The sequence below is a fragment of the Sarcophilus harrisii genome, chromosome 2 (genome assembly GCF_902635505.1).
Source record: "Sarcophilus harrisii chromosome 2, mSarHar1.11, whole genome shotgun sequence".
NCBI lineage: Eukaryota > Metazoa > Chordata > Mammalia > Dasyuromorphia > Dasyuridae > Sarcophilus > Sarcophilus harrisii.
The window spans coordinates 474,097,009-474,120,392 of NC_045427.1; the positions used below are offsets into that span (position 1 = coordinate 474,097,009).

At 41.3% G+C, this 23,384-nt stretch overlaps 2 protein-coding genes across 2 annotated transcripts; both read left to right on the top strand.

Annotated features, from left to right (window-relative positions):
• The first annotated feature begins 6,721 nt into the window (after positions 1 to 6,721).
• LOC105751161 (metallothionein-1E) lies at positions 6,722 to 7,986 on the top strand. Its single transcript, XM_012553835.2, has 3 exons — positions 6,722 to 6,928; positions 7,382 to 7,447; positions 7,765 to 7,986. The coding sequence occupies exons 1-3, from the start codon at positions 6,901 to 6,903 to the stop codon at positions 7,857 to 7,859; spliced, it is 189 nt and encodes a 62-aa protein (XP_012409289.1). The 5' UTR covers positions 6,722 to 6,900; the 3' UTR covers positions 7,860 to 7,986.
• An 11,203-nt stretch (positions 7,987 to 19,189) lies between these two features.
• LOC100920166 (metallothionein-2B) lies at positions 19,190 to 20,712 on the top strand. Its single transcript, XM_012553849.1, has 3 exons — positions 19,190 to 19,345; positions 19,846 to 19,911; positions 20,495 to 20,712. Exons 1-3 carry the CDS (start codon positions 19,246 to 19,248, stop codon positions 20,587 to 20,589), a joined length of 261 nt encoding a protein of 86 aa, XP_012409303.1. The 5' UTR covers positions 19,190 to 19,245; the 3' UTR covers positions 20,590 to 20,712.
• Positions 20,713 to 23,384: the final 2,672 nt, after the last annotated feature.

Below are 23,384 nucleotides of genomic sequence, written 5' to 3' on the forward strand. Positions count from 1 at the left end.
TTTTCAATGAACAAATATTTCCTTTTCCTTCCCTCAACTGAACAACAACAGGAAGAAAAAATAGACAAAGCTTTTGAAACAAATTTACTTAGATAAATAAAGCAAGTTCCTGAATTGGCTATGCCCAAAAAGAATGTCTCCTTCTATATAGTGATTCCATCATCCTTCCATGAAAAGATAGAAAATATCATTTCCAAAAATGGTCTAGGGATTTCACTAAGATGGCCAAAAGAACCCAGGACACAAAGAAGGCTGAGAATCTCTGCCAGGACCATATAATATTATTCCAGGCACAGAAGAGAACAACCTGGAGGATCAGGTCATTTCAGAGTACCGTCTGCTAAATAGATAGGGAGACTATAGTCATTAGGAAAAGTCTGAGCTGATGCACTGACTGCTTTTAAAAAATATATTGGAGTATCCCCAAGGTAGTAAGATTGGTGGTAAGATTGCTTATTATATCCAAGCTAATTAATTAATTGCCTTAATTACTTGCTCTAATTTGTAGATTGCAGAAAGCAAGGGAAGGAATCAGATGTGAGCAATATCACCTAGTATCCTGATATTGCTGTTGTCCAGTTGTTTCAACTGTATCTGACTTTATGATATCATTTGAGATTTTCTTGGCAAAGATGCCATTTCCTTCTTCATCTCATTTGACAGATGAGGAAACTGAGGTAAACAGGTGAAGTGACTTGGCCAGGATTACACAGGTAGTAAGGGGGATTTGAACTCAGATCTTTCTGATTCTAGGCCAGGCTTTCCATTCACTGTGCCACTGACTTACTGTGATACCTGTCACACTAATAATTCCCTTAAAAAATCCTTTTTTGATAGAAGAGGGGGCAAAGAGCAAGACTACAGCCTCATAGCTTCCTAATACCATTAACTTTTTAGGTTCTTAGAAACCTCTCTGCTCCCAACTGTTTGGAAATAGATTCAAGACCATGATCCCTAATCCCAATCCCTAATCACTCTGCTGCAGCTGATGAAGGGAATGGCATAAAACCGGGTTTTGGGGTACTTAGCCCCCCTGGATGGACCATAGGGGACTGGCTAGCCTCTTTTGTTGAAACTCACAAAGTGGCCAAAGAGGCAAAGCATGAAGTTACCTTTTCCAGGTGAAAGCTCCTCCTCCTCCTTCTTGCATGGCCTCCTTTCAATTGGAACCCAAGATAAACAAGGTCCTCGAGGGCCTGTGGATGAGAGCTGATACATCTATCACATCCAAAAAAGAAAATAGGCTTTCCATGTGACAAGACTCAGGGCTAATAGCTCATTTGAGTGATGCAAGGGTAATCAGAAAAAATGTTAAGAATCTTAGAGCAAGATCTGGAGAAATAGCTTCTATTTTCCAGGGTAGGTCCTCTATACTGGCCTTCAGGGAGGATATAGATACAGATCATAGCAAGGAACCATAGAAGGCCCTCTAATTTAGTCCTTTTATTTTACAAAAGAAGTCCAGAGTTGTTAATTAACTTGCTCAACATTTTATAGCTAATAAATGGCAGACTTGGAATTCAAACCCAGGTCCTCTGAATTCACCATCAGAAGATATTCTACTGACGCATAAAAATGTATATGGGTTAAGACCTATGCATCTGGAGTAATCAATGAACTCCCAGAAATATTAGTAAAAAATATAATCATCATTAACATATTATTGACTTACATTGTTTTGTGGGTTATATTGTTGAGCCATTATGATCACGTCTGACTCTTCATGGCCCCATTTGGGGTTTTCTTGGCAAAGATGGTTCACCGTTTCCTTCTCCAGCTCATTTTACAAATGAGGAAACTGAGGTAAAAAGTGACTTGCCCAGGGTCACACAGCTAGTAAGTGTTTGAGGTCATATTTGAATTCACACGAGAGGAATTTTCTTGACTCCCAGACTGGCACTCTAACCACTGAGCTTCTTCCATTCCTTTTGGCTTAAGGGAATCAGAAAAGAGAAAAGAAAAAGAGAATCAGAAAAATATTATTGTTGAATTTATTTTTTTCCAGATCTTTGTGATCCACTTGGGGATTTTCTTGGCAAAGATGCTGGAGTGTTTCACCATTTCATTTTCCAAACTCATTTTGCAAATGAAGAAACTGTGTAAATGACTCTGTAAGAAAACTATTGCCTGAGGTTGGATTTGAACTCGAGTCCTCCTTTTGCACTGTAACCTCGGCACCATCTTCAAAGGCACTGGTTGTTCAATCGTTGGCTTGTTTTGGTGATTCAAATATAATGGTCAGTACATAGAAAAGACACATTAATTTTTCTTAAGATAATAGAAAATATTAGAAAAAAAGTGTTAGAAGGTACAGAAAAGGGGATGCAATGGATAGAACTGGAGTCAGGAAGACCTGAGTTCAAATCCGGTCTCAGACATTTAATACTTCCTAACTGTGTGACCCTGAGCAAGTCAATACCAAATTGCCTCAGGAGAGAGAGAGAGAGAGAGAGAGAGAGAGAGAGAGAGAGAGAGAGAGAGAGAGAAAGACACAGAGAGAGAGAGAAAGAAAGAACAAAATATTAGAAAAAAGGACACTAAGAATGGTTACATTAACACCCCCCCCCTCCCCCAGCTCTGGGGCAGAGGAGGTACCTCAGGTTTGGCAGACTCTCAGAGCCCTCTTTCTGAATATTCCCTCTTCCTGGACCAGGAGCTGTATTTACATCGCAAACTTACTGTCCTGTTATGGATTCCCTAGAGTGGAACTCTTTCCGAGTATCCCCTCTTATTGGACCAGGAGCCGTATTTACTGATACAGGAGCTGAATTTTTTTGATTCCTAGAGTGGAAAACATGAGCTCTGAAGGCAAATTATTGAGAGGGGGCCTTCATTCAGGATGTCCAACTGCAAGTGTATAATCCGTAGTGACAATATTATTCAGAGAGCACATCTTGTTCCTCCTTGACTTTCCTTCTCTTCCTCCCCTCACTTATTCCTCTGGCTTCTCTCATCCTTGATTAAGCAACCTGCATCCCAAATGGGAATTTCCAGGAATGTGTGTTTTTACTTTCCTAATGGCACAAGGATGACATGTTTTTGGGCATTCCAGGGACAGCTCATTACACAGACGTGAGTAAGAATTATATGTGCTGCCAACTACAGATCACGAGGAACAGGAGTAAACAGAGACAGACACAAGGAGAGTGAAAAAAACAGATCTATGACAGAGAGACTTTTCTTGAGGTGAATTTGGAAAGAGCACTTCCTTACCATTATCTTCTACTGACCCTGGCACCTCACTCCACCCCAAAGGTTTGTTCAGTAAGAAGGGAAGACTTTTAGAGGTCCATCCAGGTGGCATAATATATAGCCACTCTTGCCTCTTTCAAAATGCCTTGCAAAGCGTAAATGCTGTATAAATCTTAGTCATTATTGCTACCTTCTTTTGCATTGCAGAAAGATAACAGTAATTTGCCACTTTGTTAAAGTAACTTCTTAGCTGTGAATCTCATCTCTGCTTTCCTAGAACTGGAGGCATTCTGGAGATTAGGCTGAGAAGAAAACAAGATTCCTCTCTGGGCCAAGGGCCCTCTCGGCTGTCTCTCTCTCCATCCTCCTCCCCTGGCCCCTCACACATACTTTCTCAGTTTTTTGATTGAAAGACCTTATAGTTTCTATGTTCAACCCCCATGCCAGGAATAGCCTCTCTCCTATTTCCCCCCTTACCCTCAAGTCTCCACCTGGTGAAGTTCCTTTGTCCTTTCAAAGCCCAACTCAAATGCTCTCCCTGCTCTGTGGGCATCTCTGCCCTGATTTTCTTCCCACTGCAAAGTAGAAGTGATCTTTTCTTCCCCTATTTTAAAAAATAACGTGTAGCTTTTGCACTTACTTCATTCTTTTTTTTTTAATCAATTATTGAGTAATTTCTTTCCCAAATTAGATTTGTAAAGTTCTTGAGAGTAGGAACTGTATTTTATGTTCTGTCCCCAATGCCTTGGACAGGCCTTGCATATAGTAGATAATTAATGAATGTGTCCTGGAAAGATAGTGCCTGACTCTTAATATTTTATCCAGTATTTTTAGACACATGTGTCTAAGGAAAGATAGTGTGTAATATAGCAGATAGGGGCTGGGCTTGTAGCCAGGGAGATGTGGGTCTAACTCATGCTTCTGGCACCTCTTGGCTGGGTGACCTTGGAGTAATCATTCACTCCCTCGTTGTCCTCAGACAACCTTTCAGGACTATAAATTGCAAGGTAGGTGCTGACCTGCAACGGTAGAACTCACCACCTTCCCCACACCAATCAGTTCATGGGTCCAGTGGGCGACGGGAAATATGCCTAACACTGCGAGGGGTATTGTCATAACAGACAATTAGGTTGTCACCTGCATCCTCAAAAGAGTTTGCAGAGAAAATGCCTATTGGAGGCATTTAGGAAACAGTATAGAATAAAACCAGATGCTAAATTGCATAAGACTCAGTGCCAGAAGATGAGGTGCCTGCAAGGAGTCAGTGAGAGAAATCAAACCAGATTCATATTTTGTTCCTTTCTTCTGGGCTAAGTTCAATGAGACAAAGTATCTTCCCTTTCTCCCCACCATCCATTCCCCTAATCCCCAAATCTAAAACCCCTTCCCAAAGTTCCCATCACATTTTATTTATATCCCTACTGTGCACTTGAGATCACAGATTTAGACATAGAAGAAGCAGCAGAGGTCATCCATAATCTAGTCCAACACCATTTTACAAATGGGGAAACAGACCCAGATTAAGGTATTTCCTGGAGGTTTTGTAGATTGAACTGAAGTTTTACAACTCCAAATCCAGCCCTCTCTTCATTATACCATGTTGCTTCTCTTTCTGCCTTAGGACATTATAGAACACTAACCACTGAAAGGGTCATTAAAGATAAATTTCTGAACACAGTTGCTTCTTTCTACTAGAGAGTGAACACCTTAAGGGCAAATGACCCTTTTCCTTCTGTATCTTCTATATTAGCATAGAGCCTTGCACCAGTGCATACGCAGTAAATTTTAAATGAATGGCATAAAGAATAGAGAAGAAAAAGACTAAGTCACAAAGGACAAAGTGACCCTAATTTGAGATTGCTGACCACTGAGAGAAGAGTTTTGCTCTCAATCTAAAGAAAAAAAGTGATACTGACCCAAGATGTGAAGCCCCTTCTGTCAGGATATAAGACACACCAGTAAAACAACAGCCCTTGCTTTGAACACCATCTTAAGGGGATAGATCAAAATCAACCTCAGACACTAACTAGCTGCATAATCCCAAGGAAATCATTTAACCGCTATCTGCCTCAATTTCCTAACCTGTATAATAATGGGATCCATCTTCTTGTTTTTCATGCTTCATTTTTGAAGAGGATCAATAACATCACAGGGTGATGTCTTGACTCATGAATAAATTGGATTTAAAGTGAGGCAGAATGATAAATGTGGAAATGTTTAGAAGAATTGCACATGTTTAACTTATATTGGATTACTTGCTATCTAGGGGAGGGGAGTGGGAGAAGTGAGAAAATTTTGGAACATAAGGTTTCGCAAGAGTGAATGTTGAAAACTATCTTTGCATGTGTTTTGAAAATAAAAGGCTATTATTAAAAATAAAAAAATAAAGTGAGACAGAATTAAATAAAAGTTAACCTTACTCTCTCTTCCAGAGTCTTCAAAATCAAAATAAAAGTTAGAATGATGGTGGTCTCCAAAGCCTGACTAAGCTTAGAGTGCTCCACATTATCTGACACACAATAGGTACCATATAAATGTTTATTTCCTATTGTTATTCCATACAAAAACAATCAGCCGGTGCTTTCAGAAAAACCTGGGGAGACTTAGAGAAATGAGTGAAACCAGAAGAACACTGTCCACACTAACGGCAATATTGTCTGATAATTAACTGTGAAAGACTTAGCAATTTCCAGCAACATACTGATCAAGACAATTCTGATGAAATTGATAAAAAATGTTATTCACCTATAGAGAAAGAACTAGTGGAATCTGAGTGTTGATTAAAGGATACTTTTTACATTTCCTTTATTATGGGGGGGGGGGGAGAACTACTTTCTTTTATAGCACGGCTAACATGGAAATGTTTTAAATGATAACACATGAATAATCGATATGGAACTGCTTGCCTGTTCAAGGAGGAAGGAGGACAGGGAAGGAGAGAATTTGGAACTCAAAAATTTAAAAACAAATGTTTAAATTTTTTCATGTAATTAAGAAAAAATAGGGGGAAACCCCCAAACACTTATTCCCTTCCCTTACCAACTTCAAGGATTACCCCAAAATCCATGTCCATTCCACCTTCTGACATGCCTTCCAGCTCTAGTTACGTTTCCTGCCAAGGGAATTTCTGCACTTTCCCCACACTTTTAGCAGTAGCCAAGAGAATGGAAGCTGCAAAATCTCCGAGATGGACGGGAGCCACCTCCTCCCTTTGGGGTTCACTGGGAAAGCCTAGAGGTGAATAGGGTCACACCCCAAGGTTTGGGGGAAGGCAGTGACCTCCCTACCGGGAAAAGGTGGGCGGTTTGGGCCCCCTCAGGGCGCCCCGGGCTGGAGCGGGGTTCCGGGGCAGGGTGGGATGAGGCCCGCGGCACGTACTCAGGACTCTGCGCACAGCCCCACAGGTGCCCGGGCGCTTCAGGATCTGCACTCAGCGGCGGAGTTCTGAGAAATCTGCACCCGCCACCAAAGCGGAGTCCGCGCCCGGGAGTCAGCGCCGCCCCGGGCAGTGTGCAGGCGGCGGGCCAGGCGCAGAGGGCAGGGGGAGTTAGGGGGGTCGGGGCGGCGCCTTTGCACTCGCTCTCGCCACCCTTTCCCTATAAATGAGAAGAGAGAGCTCTGCGCTCCGCTGCATCCTTCTCCCGCGCATCCTTCTCCTGCCCATCCTTCCGTGAGAGCTGCGTGCCTCGTGAAGTCCATCTGCCCGCCATGGACCCCAACTGCAGCTGCGAGAACGGTGAGGGATTCCTGGTTCTGGAACTACCCCTCGGCCAGAGATGCTCTGCCCGAGCTGGGACGGCTTGGGCTCGGGTGGGGGAATAGAACTGTGGGCCGGGGAGAAAAGAGGGTAGTGGTCAGGGACGGGGAGGCTGGTCTTGTTTTAAGTGAAGTGTAGAAAACTTTTCATCCTTTCTTGCTCCGCTTTTTGGAATTAAAGTTATAAACCAGAAATATGCCCGACAGTAGGGCCCAGGGATGAGATGGACTTGAAAGGAGCTCTTTTAGCTTTAGGGCTTTAGGGTTCCATCTAAAAAGGGGCTCCCTAAGGAAAGGGCCAGGTGATGCGACAGCTTGCTTGCCATGGGGAACAGTTAAGATGAGGGTTGGCGGCTCGGTGGTTGCTGATAGGAGAAGATATTTTCTGAGGTGTGGGAAGTCTGTCGCCTAAAGTTTCTCCTTTTCTCTCAAGGTGGCTCTTGCACCTGTGCAGATGCCTGCAAATGCACTTCATGTCGGTGTACCTCCTGCAAGAAGAGTGAGTATTTTGCAGGGTGGGGTGCGGGGGAGAAGGGGAAATACTTTTCATGGGTTGAACCAAATAACCTTGCCCCAACCGAAAGAATCCTGGGTAGCCCTGGGTGAGGGAGAAGGGGGTTCAAGGAGGGAAGGAGGCCTATGGAATCATTTCCTAGTGGTACAGCTTTCCTTAAATGTACCACGAGGAACCCGGTAAGCTAAGCTGACTTCCTTTTCTTGCTTTTTAAACCCATTCCCAGAAGCATCCTTGGGGCTGAGCCCTGCCTGACTCTCGAGTCAGATCCCTCACATTCATCTCTTATCTTTCCTTTTCAGGCTGCTGCCCCTGCTGCCCTAAGGGATGTGCCAAGTGTGCCCAGGGATGTGTCTGTAAAGCCCCTCAGGGTGAGAGTTGCAGCTGCTGCCAGTGATGTCCCCACTTCCCTTTGCCTGTAAACAGAATTTGTACAGTCCTGAATTTTCAAACAGCACCTATATGTTTTCTACTGTTTTTTTATGAAATATATGAATACAATAAATTTGATTACTATGTTTACATTTTTGGCCCTCTTTGTCTATTTGAAGATATTCATATTAACTTACAAACTCTCTCTTTTTTCCCCAACTCAACAAACTTGTGTGGTGGCTTATGGGATCAGTATTATTCTCATTTGATACTTAAGTAACAATTCTAGAGATCATAAATAGAGTACCCACAATCAAGTATAGGGAGAAGTCAATGAAGGCATGTATCACTATTCTGGGGCTCTGGAAAAGGGGAATGACTACCCTGCCAAGAATAGAGAAAGGCCCATTTACCATTCCTAGTAGGAGAAAGGATTACCAAGGCCCTTTTAAATTTCTTTTTGGTAAATTTTTGGTGTGGAACAGGTGGTCTGGGAATAAGGGTAGACAACTAATACTATCCAGTTAATTTGGGGGCTAAGACTTGAGAAATCGTTGTTCTTTTACCACATATTAAGTCTCTATGCAGGGACTATGTCAGAAATGAAGGCAATTTGATCTAAGTTTTGTGGGTAAAACGGTTTGTGATACTTTAAAAATGGTATCTTTTAGACTGAGTTGTCAGTTAAAGATTAAGGGGCTCTCATAGAATGAATGTTTGTCAACTTGTCCAGGGTCCCAAGATTAATGGGTAGCAAAAGTAAGATTCAATCTAACGATCCATGACTCCAAAGTCAACACTCTGGCTGCTATACTCCAGCTTCTAAAACTCTGCGTCATGACCCCATATGTGATCTTGTAACTGAATATGAAATTATGATTTATTATCAGTAAATATTTGATTAGCATACCTATTTAATTTAATACCTAGGTGGAGTCCTGTAAAAATTGCTTGAGCAAAAAGGGGTCAGAAGAGGAAAAAGTTTTAAGAAGCCCTGTGCTACACCATGCCTTCTCTAACAAAGTTGAATACAGAATTTATTAAAGCAGAAGATTTTTCCCCCTAGTTTTTGAAAGACTATTCTCTATTATTATTTTTAATTATTTATTTTGGAATGCATGATATTTGTAGGCAATAGGAACTTGGGACAAGGCATGGATAGCTGTGCAAAGGGTGATATTATGGAGCATTCCAAAGCAATATTATCTGAGAAAGAAGTTATTGCTACTATAGCATCATCCATTCTATTATAATTGAATAAAATATAAAATACAAACTTCCTCTCCTTACAAGTCTTCCAGTGGAGGCCGTTTGGTTGGATTTGTCCTAGAGGGGATTTTTTTAGGGTATTTAGGTTGTATTAGATGGTGGCTGGGGTTTCATTTTTCAAATTCTGTGATTCTTTAAATTATATTTGGTTATGATATGTTTCTTTTTATAATAATATATTTCTTATAAAAATTGGACATTTCTCAATAAGAGGAATTTTAAAAAGAAAAAAAATAGTTCAATTCTTCCTTTTACAGAGAAAGAAAAAGTCAGAGAGAAATGACTTGTCCAAAAAGTGATGAACTTGGAGTCAGGTAAACTGGGTTTAGAATCTTGGATCTGACACTACTTGTATGACCTTGGACAGTCATTTATGGGCCCCAGTTTCCACACCTATAGAATGAAGAAGGTGCAATAGATGGCTTTGGAGTTTCCCCGCTAACTCTAAAGCTAGGGTTCTTGATTATAGCTAGGATCCTAGGTGTTGGGTGGTAGAACTGGGAGTAGAAACTGATCATTATTTGAATGTAGATTAAGATGATAAGATCCATAGGTTTTCAACTGGAAAGGACCCTAAGGGTCATTAAGTTTTAACTCTCATTTTTCAGATGAGAAAACTGAGGTCCAGAAAGGTGGTGATTTCCCCAGGATCAGACAGCTAATAAGTATCTGAAATAGAAGGAATAAAGCATTGGCAGCTTGTCTTCAATTAAGCTGGAGCTGCGTCCAGCCTGACAGCTGCCACCAGAAGGAGAGATCGTTGAATATGGAGACCAAGATTTGAATCTTTAACCCGGACTTGTCCAGGTGACAAGACCTTAGGAAAGGTATTTTACCTCTCTGGGCCTCAATCTAGATATCTATGAATTGAAGTGAAGGCCTTGGATCTGCCCATCATTAAAACCCTTTCTAGCTCTCGGCCTATAAGATGCTTTCTTTTCTATGAGATGGAAGCTGGTGCTTCCCTCTTCTACACTGACATGTTGAACTCCTTGGGGCCTCCCTGCCCAGAGCTGGTGTTAGCTAGCAAAGTTGGCCAGCAGGGTCCCAGCTTCCAGGTTTTTACCAGCCACTTTGCCCACCTCACAAGACAGAGCCTGTAGAGAATCTTTTTACGTTCCACATTCTTTCCTGCCCACATTTAATTGGGGTAAAAGAGTAGCACAAACTAAAGTTGTGTTTGCTTATTAGGTGGAAGGGATGAAGCCAAAGAAGACATAATTAACATCAACAGTTGAACCTCAGGCTTAGTACATGCAGAGGAGATTAATTATGCTTGGAACATCAAAGAGTGAAGCTAGTTACCTGGCCCCTCATTCAAGACTACATTCAGCCAGCTAAGAGTTCTCTGCAACAGAAGCATCTCAAGGAAGGGAGCTTAGAGTCAAGATACCTAGATTCCACACAGATTTTGCCTCTCATTAGCTGTGTGAGCTTGGATAAGTCACTTCCCTGGGAAATTAGTTTCCCATTTCTCTAAAACAAAGGTATTTTCCTGGATGTTCTCTGAAGTCCTTTTCACTTTTCACATTCTCTCATTTTCCAGGAGTATCGTTATTTCAGAAGGAAGTGAGGAGGACTGAAAGAGCAGGGAATCCCAGGTACTGAATAGAAGGGGAAAGATTGGTTTCAGACAAAACAGAAGGTACTATTTACTCCTAATAACTTCATTATAAAAATAATCTATCTTTTTAAATATTTACAAAGCACTTTATTCAGAATTTCATTTGTTTTTCACTAGAAACCTGTGAGTCAGGGGTAGTTGTTTCCATTTTTAAAACAAAGAAATTTAGGCACATATAGGTTAAATAATTTCTTCAGCAAGTATTTGAGTCAGGATTTAAATGCAAATTTTCTTGATTCCAGGTAGATGTAGAGTAGGTAGATAGATCATACCACAATGCCTTTCAGACCACTAATGACTGGTTATTTTTGGCCATGATTTGATCATTCATCCAGGATTTCCATGATGGAAACTGGTGTTATCTTGTATCATTTCTTCTCCCTCACTTCACATAGTTAATTAGTAACCAGGTCCCTTACATTATAGTAGGCATAGGAACTACTGTTTATGCTGTCCTATCTAATTTGCCTCTGTAGATTGCCCCCAATCTTCTCCATTTCCATTGCCATCACTGATACAATGGAAAGAATATGGGGTTGGCATCTAGGACCTGGGTTCAAATCCTATTCCTTCTGTTTCCTAAATGTGTGACCCTGGACAAATCAATTACCTTCTCTGTTCTTCAGTTTCATCATCTGTAAAGTGAGGGTGATAGATTAGATATTTTCTGTAATTCCTTCCAGCTCTAAACCCACGATACTAGAAAGTAAACTGAGGCAGCTAGGTGGCTCAATGGATGCCTAAAGTCAGAAAGACTGAAATTAAATTTAGTCTCAGATCTTCCTCTTCATGTGAGTTCAAATCCAGTCTCAGGTTATCATCTAATACCTTCTGTTTTGCCTAACACCAGTCTTCCCCTCCTACCCTGTGCCTAGGTTTCCCTGCCCTCCCAATCCTTCTCACTTCCTTCAAAGCCCTCCTAAAACAATGATAACTCCTGGAAGATGAGGGAATGTGAAAAATAAAAAGGAGCATCCAGGAAAAAACAATAACAACATTGTTTTAGAAAGATGGGAAACTGAGAAGGAAATGGCTAATCACTCTAGAATCTTTGCCAAGAACACCCCAATGGGGTCATAAAAAGTTAGACACAACTGAACAACCTGAAGTAAATCACCAACTGGCAATCAGAAGCAAATTTTTCTTAGAGTGGTTCAAGACATGCATATCCTGGTTCAATGCAAGATATGGAAAGATGGTTCTAATGTGCTATAAAGCTTCTTGGACTCTGTCTCCCCAGTGTCTAAAATGTTGTTATCAGTAATACATTTCTTTGAGTTAAATATTGATTGACCTCTCTCTGGCAGCCCTGTACAAAATACATCTAACTACTCTTTAGTGTTCATTATTCACACAATGAATTAGGATGAATGAATTTAGCTACTTCTTAGTAACAAAGGAGACTTTCTATGACTTGAGGGTAGATGTCTGGCAGAGGAGTTGATGCAGAAAGTGGGGAGAAGAGGAGTTTGGGGGGAGGTCTGACATTTTTTCCGATAAACTTTTATGACTACAATGGAAGGAGAAAGTGCACATAAGAACAAGAACGATATGGGAGCAAGAGTTTGGGAATGGAGGAGTACTTATCAGCTTGAGCTTCTCAGAGGGCTAGGTTATCAAGATCTCTAGTAAAGAAAATGACTTTCTGCTATGTTAAGAAGAATCCAAAAAATGGAAAGTCTAAACTTATCATAAATTCCAAAAAGAAGGAACAAAAAGCTTCTGGTTTAGGAGAGGAGCTGGGATTTCTTATCTTTCTACCCAGTATACTGAGCCCACAGCTCAGCCCAGCCCAGCCTGGGGTTGTGTACAGGAATGGGGACTCCCCCAGGTTATCCTCCTGTAGAAGGCTTAGCTGAATCACTCCTATACTTGTTTTCAATCATTTAGTATATTCTTCAAAGAGAATGGCCTGACATTGCTCCCCAATTATGGCCATATGTATAAGTGGGAATGGGATTCCCAAATCTGGGGGCTGTTTATTGTATGCTGGGCTCAGCCTCAGTGTCTTTACAGGAGGCTGACATTGGGTACATGGTGGGGAAGTGAGAGGTGGGGGTTTGGATTTGTTTCAAAGGGAAACAATAGAGAACTAGTTTCCTAGCACCCCATTCTCCTATTCTACTTCAGAGAGACAGAGAGAATCACAAATAATGTTTTGTCATCACAGTATAGAGCATAGGAATTCACAAGAATTCTTTCAAGACAGGAGCAGACACCAAGGATCTTAGAAACGTGGTCCCTCAGAAGTAGAGTAGTCTTACCAGGTTGGGTGGAAAGCTTCTAACAATAGTGAACAGCTAATGTTAGGGTTATGCTTGGTAGAAGAAGGTGCTTTTCTGGGCAACTGAGAAACATAGAGGAACAGACCATTTCATCCTTTATCAAGGCAAAACTAGGAAGATGTTTTTAAGGCAGTGAGTGACCTGGGAAAACAGGAACTACAGCCTGGAGAGTTTGGAAAGAGAGAAGCATTTTTATGTCTTATCGCAACTCTTCCTTAGACTTCTGCCCTGTTTCTTCTCTAACTATATTTGTCTTCTTCCTTTCTACCTGAAAGTCCTTTCACATGGGCAGGCTCGACAAATACAAGTCATTTCCGAGTAGTACAGCTACCTTAGTCAAGAAAAGTTAAGTAGTGGGGAGAGAGGAAGGTAAAGGTAAGAGTTGGGTAGAACACTTTCCATAGTCTGAAAGAAGCAGTTCTTGTTCCTTCAGAAAAGCGTCTGTGTAGTGGTAGGAACCTAGTCAATGGGAGAAGGAGGAAATTCAAATCCTAAAAGATATGTCTCCTCCATCTTCCATGAGGGACCCAGGTTCCCTAGCATCTTTCCTGTGCCACCCATATTGCATCCCTGGGCTGGCTCTTGTCAGGTTTTTCAATTCAGTATCATTCACTCATCTCGTTTTTCCTTCCAAGGTTATTTGCTGCTTTGCTACTGTTGTTCCTGACTCTTTGTGACTCTATTTGGGTTTTTCTTGACAAAAATATTAGAGTGGTTTGCCCTTTCCTTTTTCAGCTCATTTGAGGAAACTGAGTTAAATAATGTTAAGGGGCTTGACCAAGGTCACATAGCTAGTAAGTTTCTGAAACTGGAATTGGACTAAGGTCTTCCTCGTCCCAGGCCTGGTGCTCCCTATTTGCTGCTGCTTCTCTACAATGGGATGTGTCAAGTGGACCTAGGGTTGTGTATAGACTCCCTGACCCCCCTCTTCCCCACCACCTCACTGTACTTGACTGACAATTTTAACTGTCACTCTGTTACTACTGTTTCATTGTGCCCACAAGTAGAAGCATTTGTGCAGATCTGAATTTTCATGTACTTTAGGCTCATTTTCTATTTTTTAAATAAATTATATGAAAAATATACTCACTGAATTCCCTTCTATCTCAGTATTAGGAGAAAAGGGACAAGAAGATGCTTGGGGACCTCAGTAGAGATGGAATGTTCTGAAGAGGGCTTTCAAATATAGATTTCCAAAGGTATCCCAAGAAGGGTCATGAACCATTCTTAAAAGCAACACTTTATTTTGAAATTGAGGAAACTGAGCTACCAACCAGGGAAGTGACTTTCCTAAAGTCATATGATTAGTTAATGCCATCACAGGGACTAGCATTCACAGCTCTTCTGACAGCTAATTCAGTGTTAGCAAGGGAATTCTGGGATAGTGATTGCTCAGGTCTCTCATCTCCATAGTAGCAAGGGCAATGAAGGTATTGCATTATCCCCAGGGCCAGCAAAGGAGAATAAAGATTTGAGAAAGGAAATTCAGACAACAGACAGTAGTTAGAAGAAAGAAGTAGAGTGGTTAGGAAGAATGGAAAGAGAAGCTCTGAGTGGTTTTGGAATTTGCATTTTATTGTAGAAATAATAAGGTCAGAAAACCATTAGCTGGGTAGTAATATGTTCAGATCTGTGCTTTGATAATTCTGGTAGTTGTTTGGAGATGGAGTAGAAGTAGGAGAGGCAGGAAACAGGAAAACCACAGTAGTCTAGGTAAGAGAAGATCTAAAACCAAGTGATGATTGTATGAAAGACAATAAGGAGATGGCTTCCAGAGATAAGCTCAACAAGAGTTGGCAAATGACTGAATGTGTGCTGCGAGGAAGAGGGATGAATCAAAGATGACTACTAGGTTTTGGACCAGAAAGTAGTCATGTCCTGTTTCAAAATATTAAATTTTCTCCTTCCTCACATCTTTAAGACTCAGCTTAAATGTCCTCTTCTACAGGAATCCTTTCCCATCCTCCCCCCATCTTTAGCCTTCCATTTACTTTGTAGGTGTCTTGAATATACTCTGTGTATATCTTGTATTTATATGGTATCTTCCCCATTAGAATATAAGAAGAGCAAGGATTGTTTTTGCTTTTAAACACCCAGGGTTTACTTAGTACAGTGATTGGCACACACACATAAAAAAAAGGTATAGATTGATTGAAGACTGAGCTTGAGATATATTGTGGTACAGTGGGGAAAAATACTGGCTTTGGACTTAGAGGAACTAGATTCCAACCCCACCTTTGGCATAGTTTACCTTTGTGACCTCGGCAAAATACTTACTGTGTTTCATCATAAATGGAGACAATCATAGTGCTTATCTTAGATGCTTATTGTAAGGATTAAATGAAATAATCTATGGAAAGGAATTGGTATATCTTAAGGCACTGTAGAGATGTTAGCTGTTATTTGTATCTTTTTCCCTTTGTTGACAATGTCAGATATGACATTTAATCTCTTGGTAAGATGCAAAAAGATGAAAAGGAGATTCAGACAGCATTAGGAGATAGAGATCAGAACTATGATCTCTACCAAAGCAGATAGACACTTTTTCAACCATTTCTATTCCTAGAGTTGTCTATAGAGTATGGAAGTTTTGTCTATAGAGTGTGAAAGTGATTTTCCTGGGGTAATCTAGGCAGGGTGTGTTAAAGGTCTTAACCTAAGTCTTGTTTGGAGACCAATTCTATAAGTTACTATGCCACATTCTTTTTCACTATCAATAATAATAACAAAACATTTGGAACACAGGGTTTTGCAAGGGTGAATGTTGAAAACTATCTTTGCATGTGTTTTGAAAAATAAAAAGCTAAAATCAAATGAAGGTGGCATAGCTGTACCTGATCTAAAACTATATTATAAAGCAGCAGTCACCAAAACCATTTGGTACTGGCTAAGAAATAGAGAAGTTGATCAGTGGGACAGGTTAGGTTCAAAGGACAAAATAGTCAATAACTATAGTAATCAATCTAATGTTTGACAAACCCAAAGACCCCCTTTTGGGATAAGAATTCACTATTTGACAAAAACTACTGGGAAAATTGGAAACTAATATGGCAGAAACTAGGTATTGACCCACACTTAACACCGTACACCAAGATAAGGTTAAAATGGATTCATGACCCAGACATAAAGAATGAAATTATAAATAAATTGGAAGAGCATAGGATAGTTTACCTTGCAGACCTGTGGAGGAAGAAGGAATTTGTGACCAAAGAAGAACTAACGATCATTATTGATCACAAAATAGAAAATTGTGAATATATTAAGTTAAAAAGTTTGTACAAACAAAACTAATGCAAACAAGATTAGAAGGGAAGCAACAAACTGGGAAAACATTTTTACAGTTAAAGGTTCTGATCAAAGCCTCATTTCCAAAATATATAGAGAATTGACTAAAATTTATAATAGTTCAAGACATTCTTCAATTGATAAATGATCAAAGAATATGAACAGACAATTTTCAGATGAAGAAATTGAAACTATTTCTAGCCATATGAAAAGATGCTCTAAGTCACTATTGATAAGAGAAATCAAATTAAGACAACTCTGAGATGCTACTACACACCTGTTAGATTGCCTAAGATGACAGGAAAAGATAATGACGAATGTTGGAGGGGATGTGGGAAAACTGGGACACTGATACATTGTTGGTAGAATTGTGAATGGACCCAACCATTCTGGAGAGCAATCTGGAACTATGCTCAAAAAGTTATCAAACTGTGCATACCCTTTGATCCAGGAGTGTTACTACTGGGCTTATATCCCAAAGAGATCTTAAAGAAGGGAAAGGGACCTGTATGTGCATGAATGTTTGTGGCAGCCCTTTTTGTAGTGGCCAGAAACTGGAAACTGAGTGGATGCCCATCAGTTGGAGAATGGTTGGGTAAATTGTGGTATATGAATGTTATGGAATATTATTGTTCTATAAGAAATTACCAACAGGATGAATACAAAGAGGCTTGGAGAGATTTACATGAACTGGGGCTAAGTGAAATGAGCGGAACCAGGAGATTATCATATATGGCAACAGCAAGATTATACGATGATCAATTCTGATAGATGTGGCTTTCTTCAACAATGAGATGATTAAGACCAGTTTCAATTGTTCAGTGATAAAGAAAGCCATCTACACCCAGAAAGAGGACTATGGGAACTGAATGTGAACCACAATATAGCATTCTCACTCTCTCTGTTATTGTTTGCTTGCAGTTTTGTTTTCTTTCTCAGGTTTTTTTTTCTTTCTAGATCCGATTTTTCTTGTGCAGCAAGATAACTGTATGGATATGTGTGTGTATATATATAATTTATATTATATATTATATTATATATATATATTTATATATATTTTAACATGCAATGGAATACCTGCCATCTAGGGGAGGGGGTGAGGGGAAGGAGCGGAAGATTTGGAACAAAAGGTTTTGCAAGGGTCAGTGTTGAAAATTTACCCTTGCATATGTTTTGTAAATAAAAAACTATAATAATAAAAAATAAAATAAAATAAAAAGCTAACTTTTCTGTTCTGTTCTTTTTTTTTTTTTTTTTTTGCTGAGGCAATTGGGGTTAAGTGACTTGCCCAGGGTCACACAGCTAGGCAGTGTTAAGTGTCTGAGGTCACATTTGAATTCAGGTCCTCTTGACTTCAGGGCCAGTGCCTTATTCACTGTGTCATTTGGCTGCTCCTCCTGCTACTAGGTTTTAAATTTCCTCTTGTTGGGCACAGGTCCTGGGGTCAAGGGGATCTGAATTCAAATATAGCCTTAGATATTTACTAGCTTTGTAGCCCTGAGCTAGTCACTTAACCCTATTTGCCTCAGTTCCTCATCTATAAAATGAGGTGGAGAAATAAAATTGGAAAGTGAGCTGGGCAAGTTACTTAAATTCTGTTTGAAGAATGGCAAACATTCAGATCACTTTGCTAAGAAAACCCCATGGACGGTATTGGTATGCAATGGTCCACAGGGTCATCAAGAGTTTGAAATGACAGAACAAGAACAAAAGATCTCAAAGGTCATCTAGTCCATGTAATCCTTTATTTTACCAATGAATAAACTGAGACACAAATGGGTAAAGTGACTTGCCTCAGACAAGAAAGGAAATCAATGCCAGAATCAAATGGGAATCAAACCTAGGTCACGAGTTTCCAAATCTAGTCTTTCCCCTCCACCACACACTATCAATACTAAGCACTTAGCAAATATTTATTGAATAAAGGGATGAATCTTCATGGTCAGAAAGAGCCTAACAATGGAGGAACTTGGGCCTAAGTGGCTAAAGGGCCACTTTCTACAAAACCCCCAAGATTATTCATTACATCTGTATGAGACTGACTCACACCCACAGTACCTCAGCCTCATCAAGAATATTCATGCCCCAAAAATGTGGAAATATGTTTAGAAAAATTGCACATTTAACCTATATTGGATTACTTGCTGTCATGGGAAGGGGGAAAGTGGAGAGGGAAGGAGAAAAATATGGAACACAAGGTTTTGCAAGGGTGAATGTTGAAAACTGTGCATGTATTTTGAAAAAATAAATAGCTATTATTAAAAAAAAAAGAAAACTTTTCTCCAAATAAATAAATAAAATAGAATAAAGCTCTGGAAATCTTGGGAGAAAAATGTTCATGCCCATCCTAGGACCTTAGAATGTTCCTGCTCTCGTCCATCCCACTCACTTCAACTCTTTTCTGCCTATCTGAGCCACAAGCACAGGTAAGTGAGCATTGACAACAGAGTGGGCAAAAGCTCAAGGGCTGACAGTCCCAACACCAAGGGTTCCCGGGGGGGGGGGCGGTGAGGGGGGAACACAATGACCAGAGGACAGAGGCCTGAGCACGGCTTTGTAAAAGGTCTCTGGCAGGGCAGATGATTTCCCTGCCAAGGACACCACAAGGAGTTTGCAAACTGGAAAGTCTGAATTCATTTTCCCAGTCAGGAAAAGGAGGCAAGTTCTGGTAAGGAGCAGAGAGGACACCAAGGGTACATGATGTTCTGTAGGGCCCACGGCCTCTCCTCACCTTTGCACACAGCTCCTCCAGGCGGGAGCTGCCCCAGAGATCTACACTCAGCACCCTGGATGCTGGGAATTTCCCTCTGAGTCACTACCTGGGCCCAGAGCCCAGAACTTGGCCAATTAGTAGGGCTGAGTGCAAGAGGCTGGTCCTGGACAAGAGGAAGGGGGCAGGGCCTTTGCACTCATTCTCCTGCTCTACTATAAAGGGAGGAACCGAACACATGCATCCACAACAACATTCTCCTAGCCTTCCAGCTCATTCTCCAGAGACTCCAGCTCCAACCCAGCCAGCTATGGACCCCAACTGTGATTGTGCAAATGGTAAGGGACTTCTGGTTTTCAGGTGTCTTAGGAGTCAGAAACCTGGTTTTTGCCCCTGCTTTGTTTTAGGCTAAAAAGAAAAGGAAAGAAGGTGCTTTTAGCATGAATAAGATGGTTGGACTGGTCCTAAAGGGGAGGAACTGAAAGCTGTTATCCACTTCCTAGGGAGTTCTAAATGTCTACAACCAGAGCCCAGGGATAGGAGTCAGCTAGAGGAGAGCTCTTTTGTTGAAGAAATTTACTGCTAGGCTCCCCGAGTTTTAGAGGGGGATGATCAGGGTCCCAAGAGCTGGAGTCCTTGATAGTGGGTTAAGGGCTCCTTGAGGCATTACTGTAAATTCTAAGGGCTGTTGCCGCATGTGGGGCACCCGGAGTAGCCAGGTAGAGACTGGGGAATGAGAGGGAAAGGATAATCCCACATCTTTGTATTTTCCCTAAATCTGCTCTGGAGCTCTGCCCTGACAACTGTTTCTCCTCCCCACCTCCCTCTCTTTCTCTAGGTGACTCTTGCACCTGTGGTGACTCCTGCAAATGCAAATCATGCTCCTGTACCTCTTGTAAGAAAAGTAAGTGCACCAGGAATCTGGGGACAGATATCTGTGCAGGTCGGAGGAAGGGGGTGAGGGGTGGGAGGGCACTTTAGTTTCCTTATCTCCAGTGTCTGGAATATCATCATTGTCATAGGCAGTTTATATAGCATGTTTAGCTTTACAAAGTGCTATACAAATATTATCTCATTTAATCCTCACAACAACTTTGGGAGAATCCTTTTGGGAGATAGATGCTATTTTTCTCTCCATTTTACAGATAGGGAAACTGAGGGCATATAGGGGTTAACTTTTCCAGGGTCACAGCTAGTAAGCATCTGAAGTTGGATTTAAATTCTGACCTTCCCGACTCCAATGCCTGAATGTCTCCATGGCTCCACTCAGTTATCAATAGGAGAGGCAGATAACTGGTGATTCTTTGAAATATAGTTCAGGAGGAAGGAGCTGATTTTATAGTGGAGCTAAATTTTGCAAATAGCCCCTAAAGGGTTTGGGTCACATGGGATCCTCCTTCTGATTTCCCCACTGATGTCTCTGGGTGGGCTCTGCCAGGGACTTAGGTCAGGATACCTCACACTCACCTCCTGTCTTTCCTCCTCAGGCTGCTGCTCCTGCTGCCCAGCAGGATGTGCCAAATGTGCCCAGGGCTGTGTTTGCAAGGCCCCCCAAACCGAGACTTGCAGCTGCTGCCACTAATGTTCCTGCCTGCTTGTGCCTGTAGATAGAGGAACCTGTATATTTTCATGCACTATGAAAGTTTTTTTACTTTTTCCCCTATGAAATATGTAAATGAAAATAAACTGACAATGATTTTCTATATATTGTTGTGTTGTGTGTTTGGGGGAATAACACTGTCATTTTTTTCCTTTCTTTCTTTTTAGATTTGCTTTAGATTGCTTTATTTAAGAGTTAGGAAATGAAAGAGTTGCAGAACTAACATGCAAAAAAACTTCCCAACTTCCTTCCCCCCCAACCTTCAAAAATCTGCCAATGAAGGTCTGAATTCTTGTTATTCTCATCCTTCCCTATTCCTAACTGCTTCCACAATGTAGGGAGAGCTCAATCCATCAGCTCCCAGACCAATCCCCCATCTCTTTTCTTTCACTTTTGCCCAAGTTTGGGCTAGCCCTTCAGCTTGAATATAGGGGTGACAGGAAAGGAGAGAAAGCATCCCTTCTGTGATGGGAGCTGGGGAACAGAGAGAGGTGAGACAAGGGACTTCTACACCCGGGATATAATGCCACATTTAGATTTACCTGTTAATCTATTTCCAATTGTTAAGACTTTTAAAAAGTCTTTCATTCCCAACCACCTTATGAGACAGATATAATAATAATAATTATTATTATAATCATAACAATAATAATAAATAAATAACATTTATTTAGTACCTATCTATGCCAGATACCATGTTAAGTGCTAGAGTTGCAAAAAAGGGATGAAAACAGTTCCTATTTTCGAAGAGTTCCCAGAATAATGGGATACTACATCATTAACACCATTTTATAGAGGACGAACCGAAACTCAGAGCTTCAGAAGGTTTACCCATGGTCATTCAGCTAATAACCAGTGACTTCAAAACCAATAATCTTTGCCTGACAGGACAATGCCTTTCTAAAACATTATAGTGTTCGTCATACATAAGAGACATGAAGCTTCAACCAAGAGGGCAAGTCAGGTTTGGAGACTGTTCCAATAAACACGGTATGCTCCAAATATAATCATGGATCCCAGAATATTACAGCTGGAAGGGACCAGGGGAATTTATTTCAACCCTAATATCTTAGGGGAAGAAACTGAGAGCCAGAAAAGGAATCTGGACCCAGAACCAGCCCCTTCTGCTTTTCTCCCTTCCTCTCCCTATTCCCCATCAGTTCTTGAGTGTAGAAGGTTTCATGGGAAGCTGACTTTCAGGTCACTCCCATCTCCTAAATCTACATGTTAAGACTCTTTGTGAATCTGTAACAAAAGTCAATCATGCAGCAGAGCTATCTTCTGGAACTGAGGTTTTCAAGCATTTCCCGCTTGTCCTTGTGTCTCACAAGATAGAGCATGTATGGGAATCCTTTAATGTCCCTCAGCATTTACTGCCTACCCTTGAATGGGTAATGGAAGAAAACATGTCCTAGAGGGTGTGTTGTTTTACTTATTTGTTAGGTGGAGGGAAGGAGATTGGCTTAATTAATCCTGACTCTTGGCTCACAAACTTCCTAATTTCTAAGGGTATTAACAATCATTATATATCAAAGACTGAATCTGCTCACATGGATCCTATTCAAGACCACACTAGTCCCATGAACGCTCTCAAAAAGGAGGCAGTGATTTGAGCTCTGGGGATCTCGGGGGTATGGGGAGGGCAGAGACCTGGGCCAGAGTTCACACCTGGATCTTCAGCTACACATGCTAGCATTTGGTTTCTTCCCTCTGTATCATGTCCCTTCGGCCTCCAGGGCATTCCCTTTCAGAGCCCTCACCTGCCTGTGAAAGGCTCCGGTTGTGTCTGGGAAGAGTGAGGCTTCTGGGGCTTCCTCAGGGAATAAGGTTCCAGTGTCGGCTTTTAGCTCGGCTCAGGCTCAGTTTTAGGACGGGCTTTGGGGCTTTGAAAAGAGAGGTGAAATCTGAGGGTACTAAGGCTTTGGAAGCTGGGAAGCTGGGTTTGGTTTTGAAATGAAGCAACAGAGAAATATCCTATTGGCTTCTATTTCAAAGGTTCAGAGAAATAGAGCTTTGAACTACAAATGGGCTTAACCATCAGGGCCCCAGGATAGGGATAAACTTAAAAAGAGCTCTTTTGAACTGGAATAGACTTGAAGGCTCCTTCCAGAAATATACTTCTTTGTGGAGATGAGGGTGATGGTCAGGTTGCCAACAGCAGGCAGCAGTTAGGTTCAGGATTTGAGGGTGGATTCCTATAATTAAGAGAAGACTTTCTTTGGGAAGTTGAAGGATGGAGAGCTTTGGAAAATCTGAGGTCTGGACCTTTTTCTTGGAGACTATGGAGAGGAGAGCTATGGAATAGAGAATGGGGAGTGGGAAATGAGAGAAAAGAGAGTCAGACTTTTATTTCCTTTTCCTAAACCTGTCCAGAGCTTTCTTCTCTTACTACAAGTGGTAATAAATTCAAATAGGCATTTTCCACCTCTTGTAAAAGGGGTAAGTATGGGATGAGGGACTTCCCATAGCCAGATCTGAGCAGGTCCTGGTGCATCAAAGAGATGCTTGTGGGGGCCTGCCTGGGGATCAGTTCAGGAGAAGGTATGCCAAGTGGAAGCTCAGCTCCTAGAGGTACACATCCCCTAGACTCTTCCTTGAAGAGTCCCAGTAAGATAGCATCCCCCTCGTGCTTCTGAGTGCCATGCCCACTGAGATCCCTAAAACTTTTGATCTTTGTCGGATCTCTCTCATTCTCTAACCTCCTGTTTGCTCTTCTCAAGGTACTGCTCCTGCCACCCAGAGGGATGTGCCAGGTGTGCCCAGGGCTATGTCTGCAA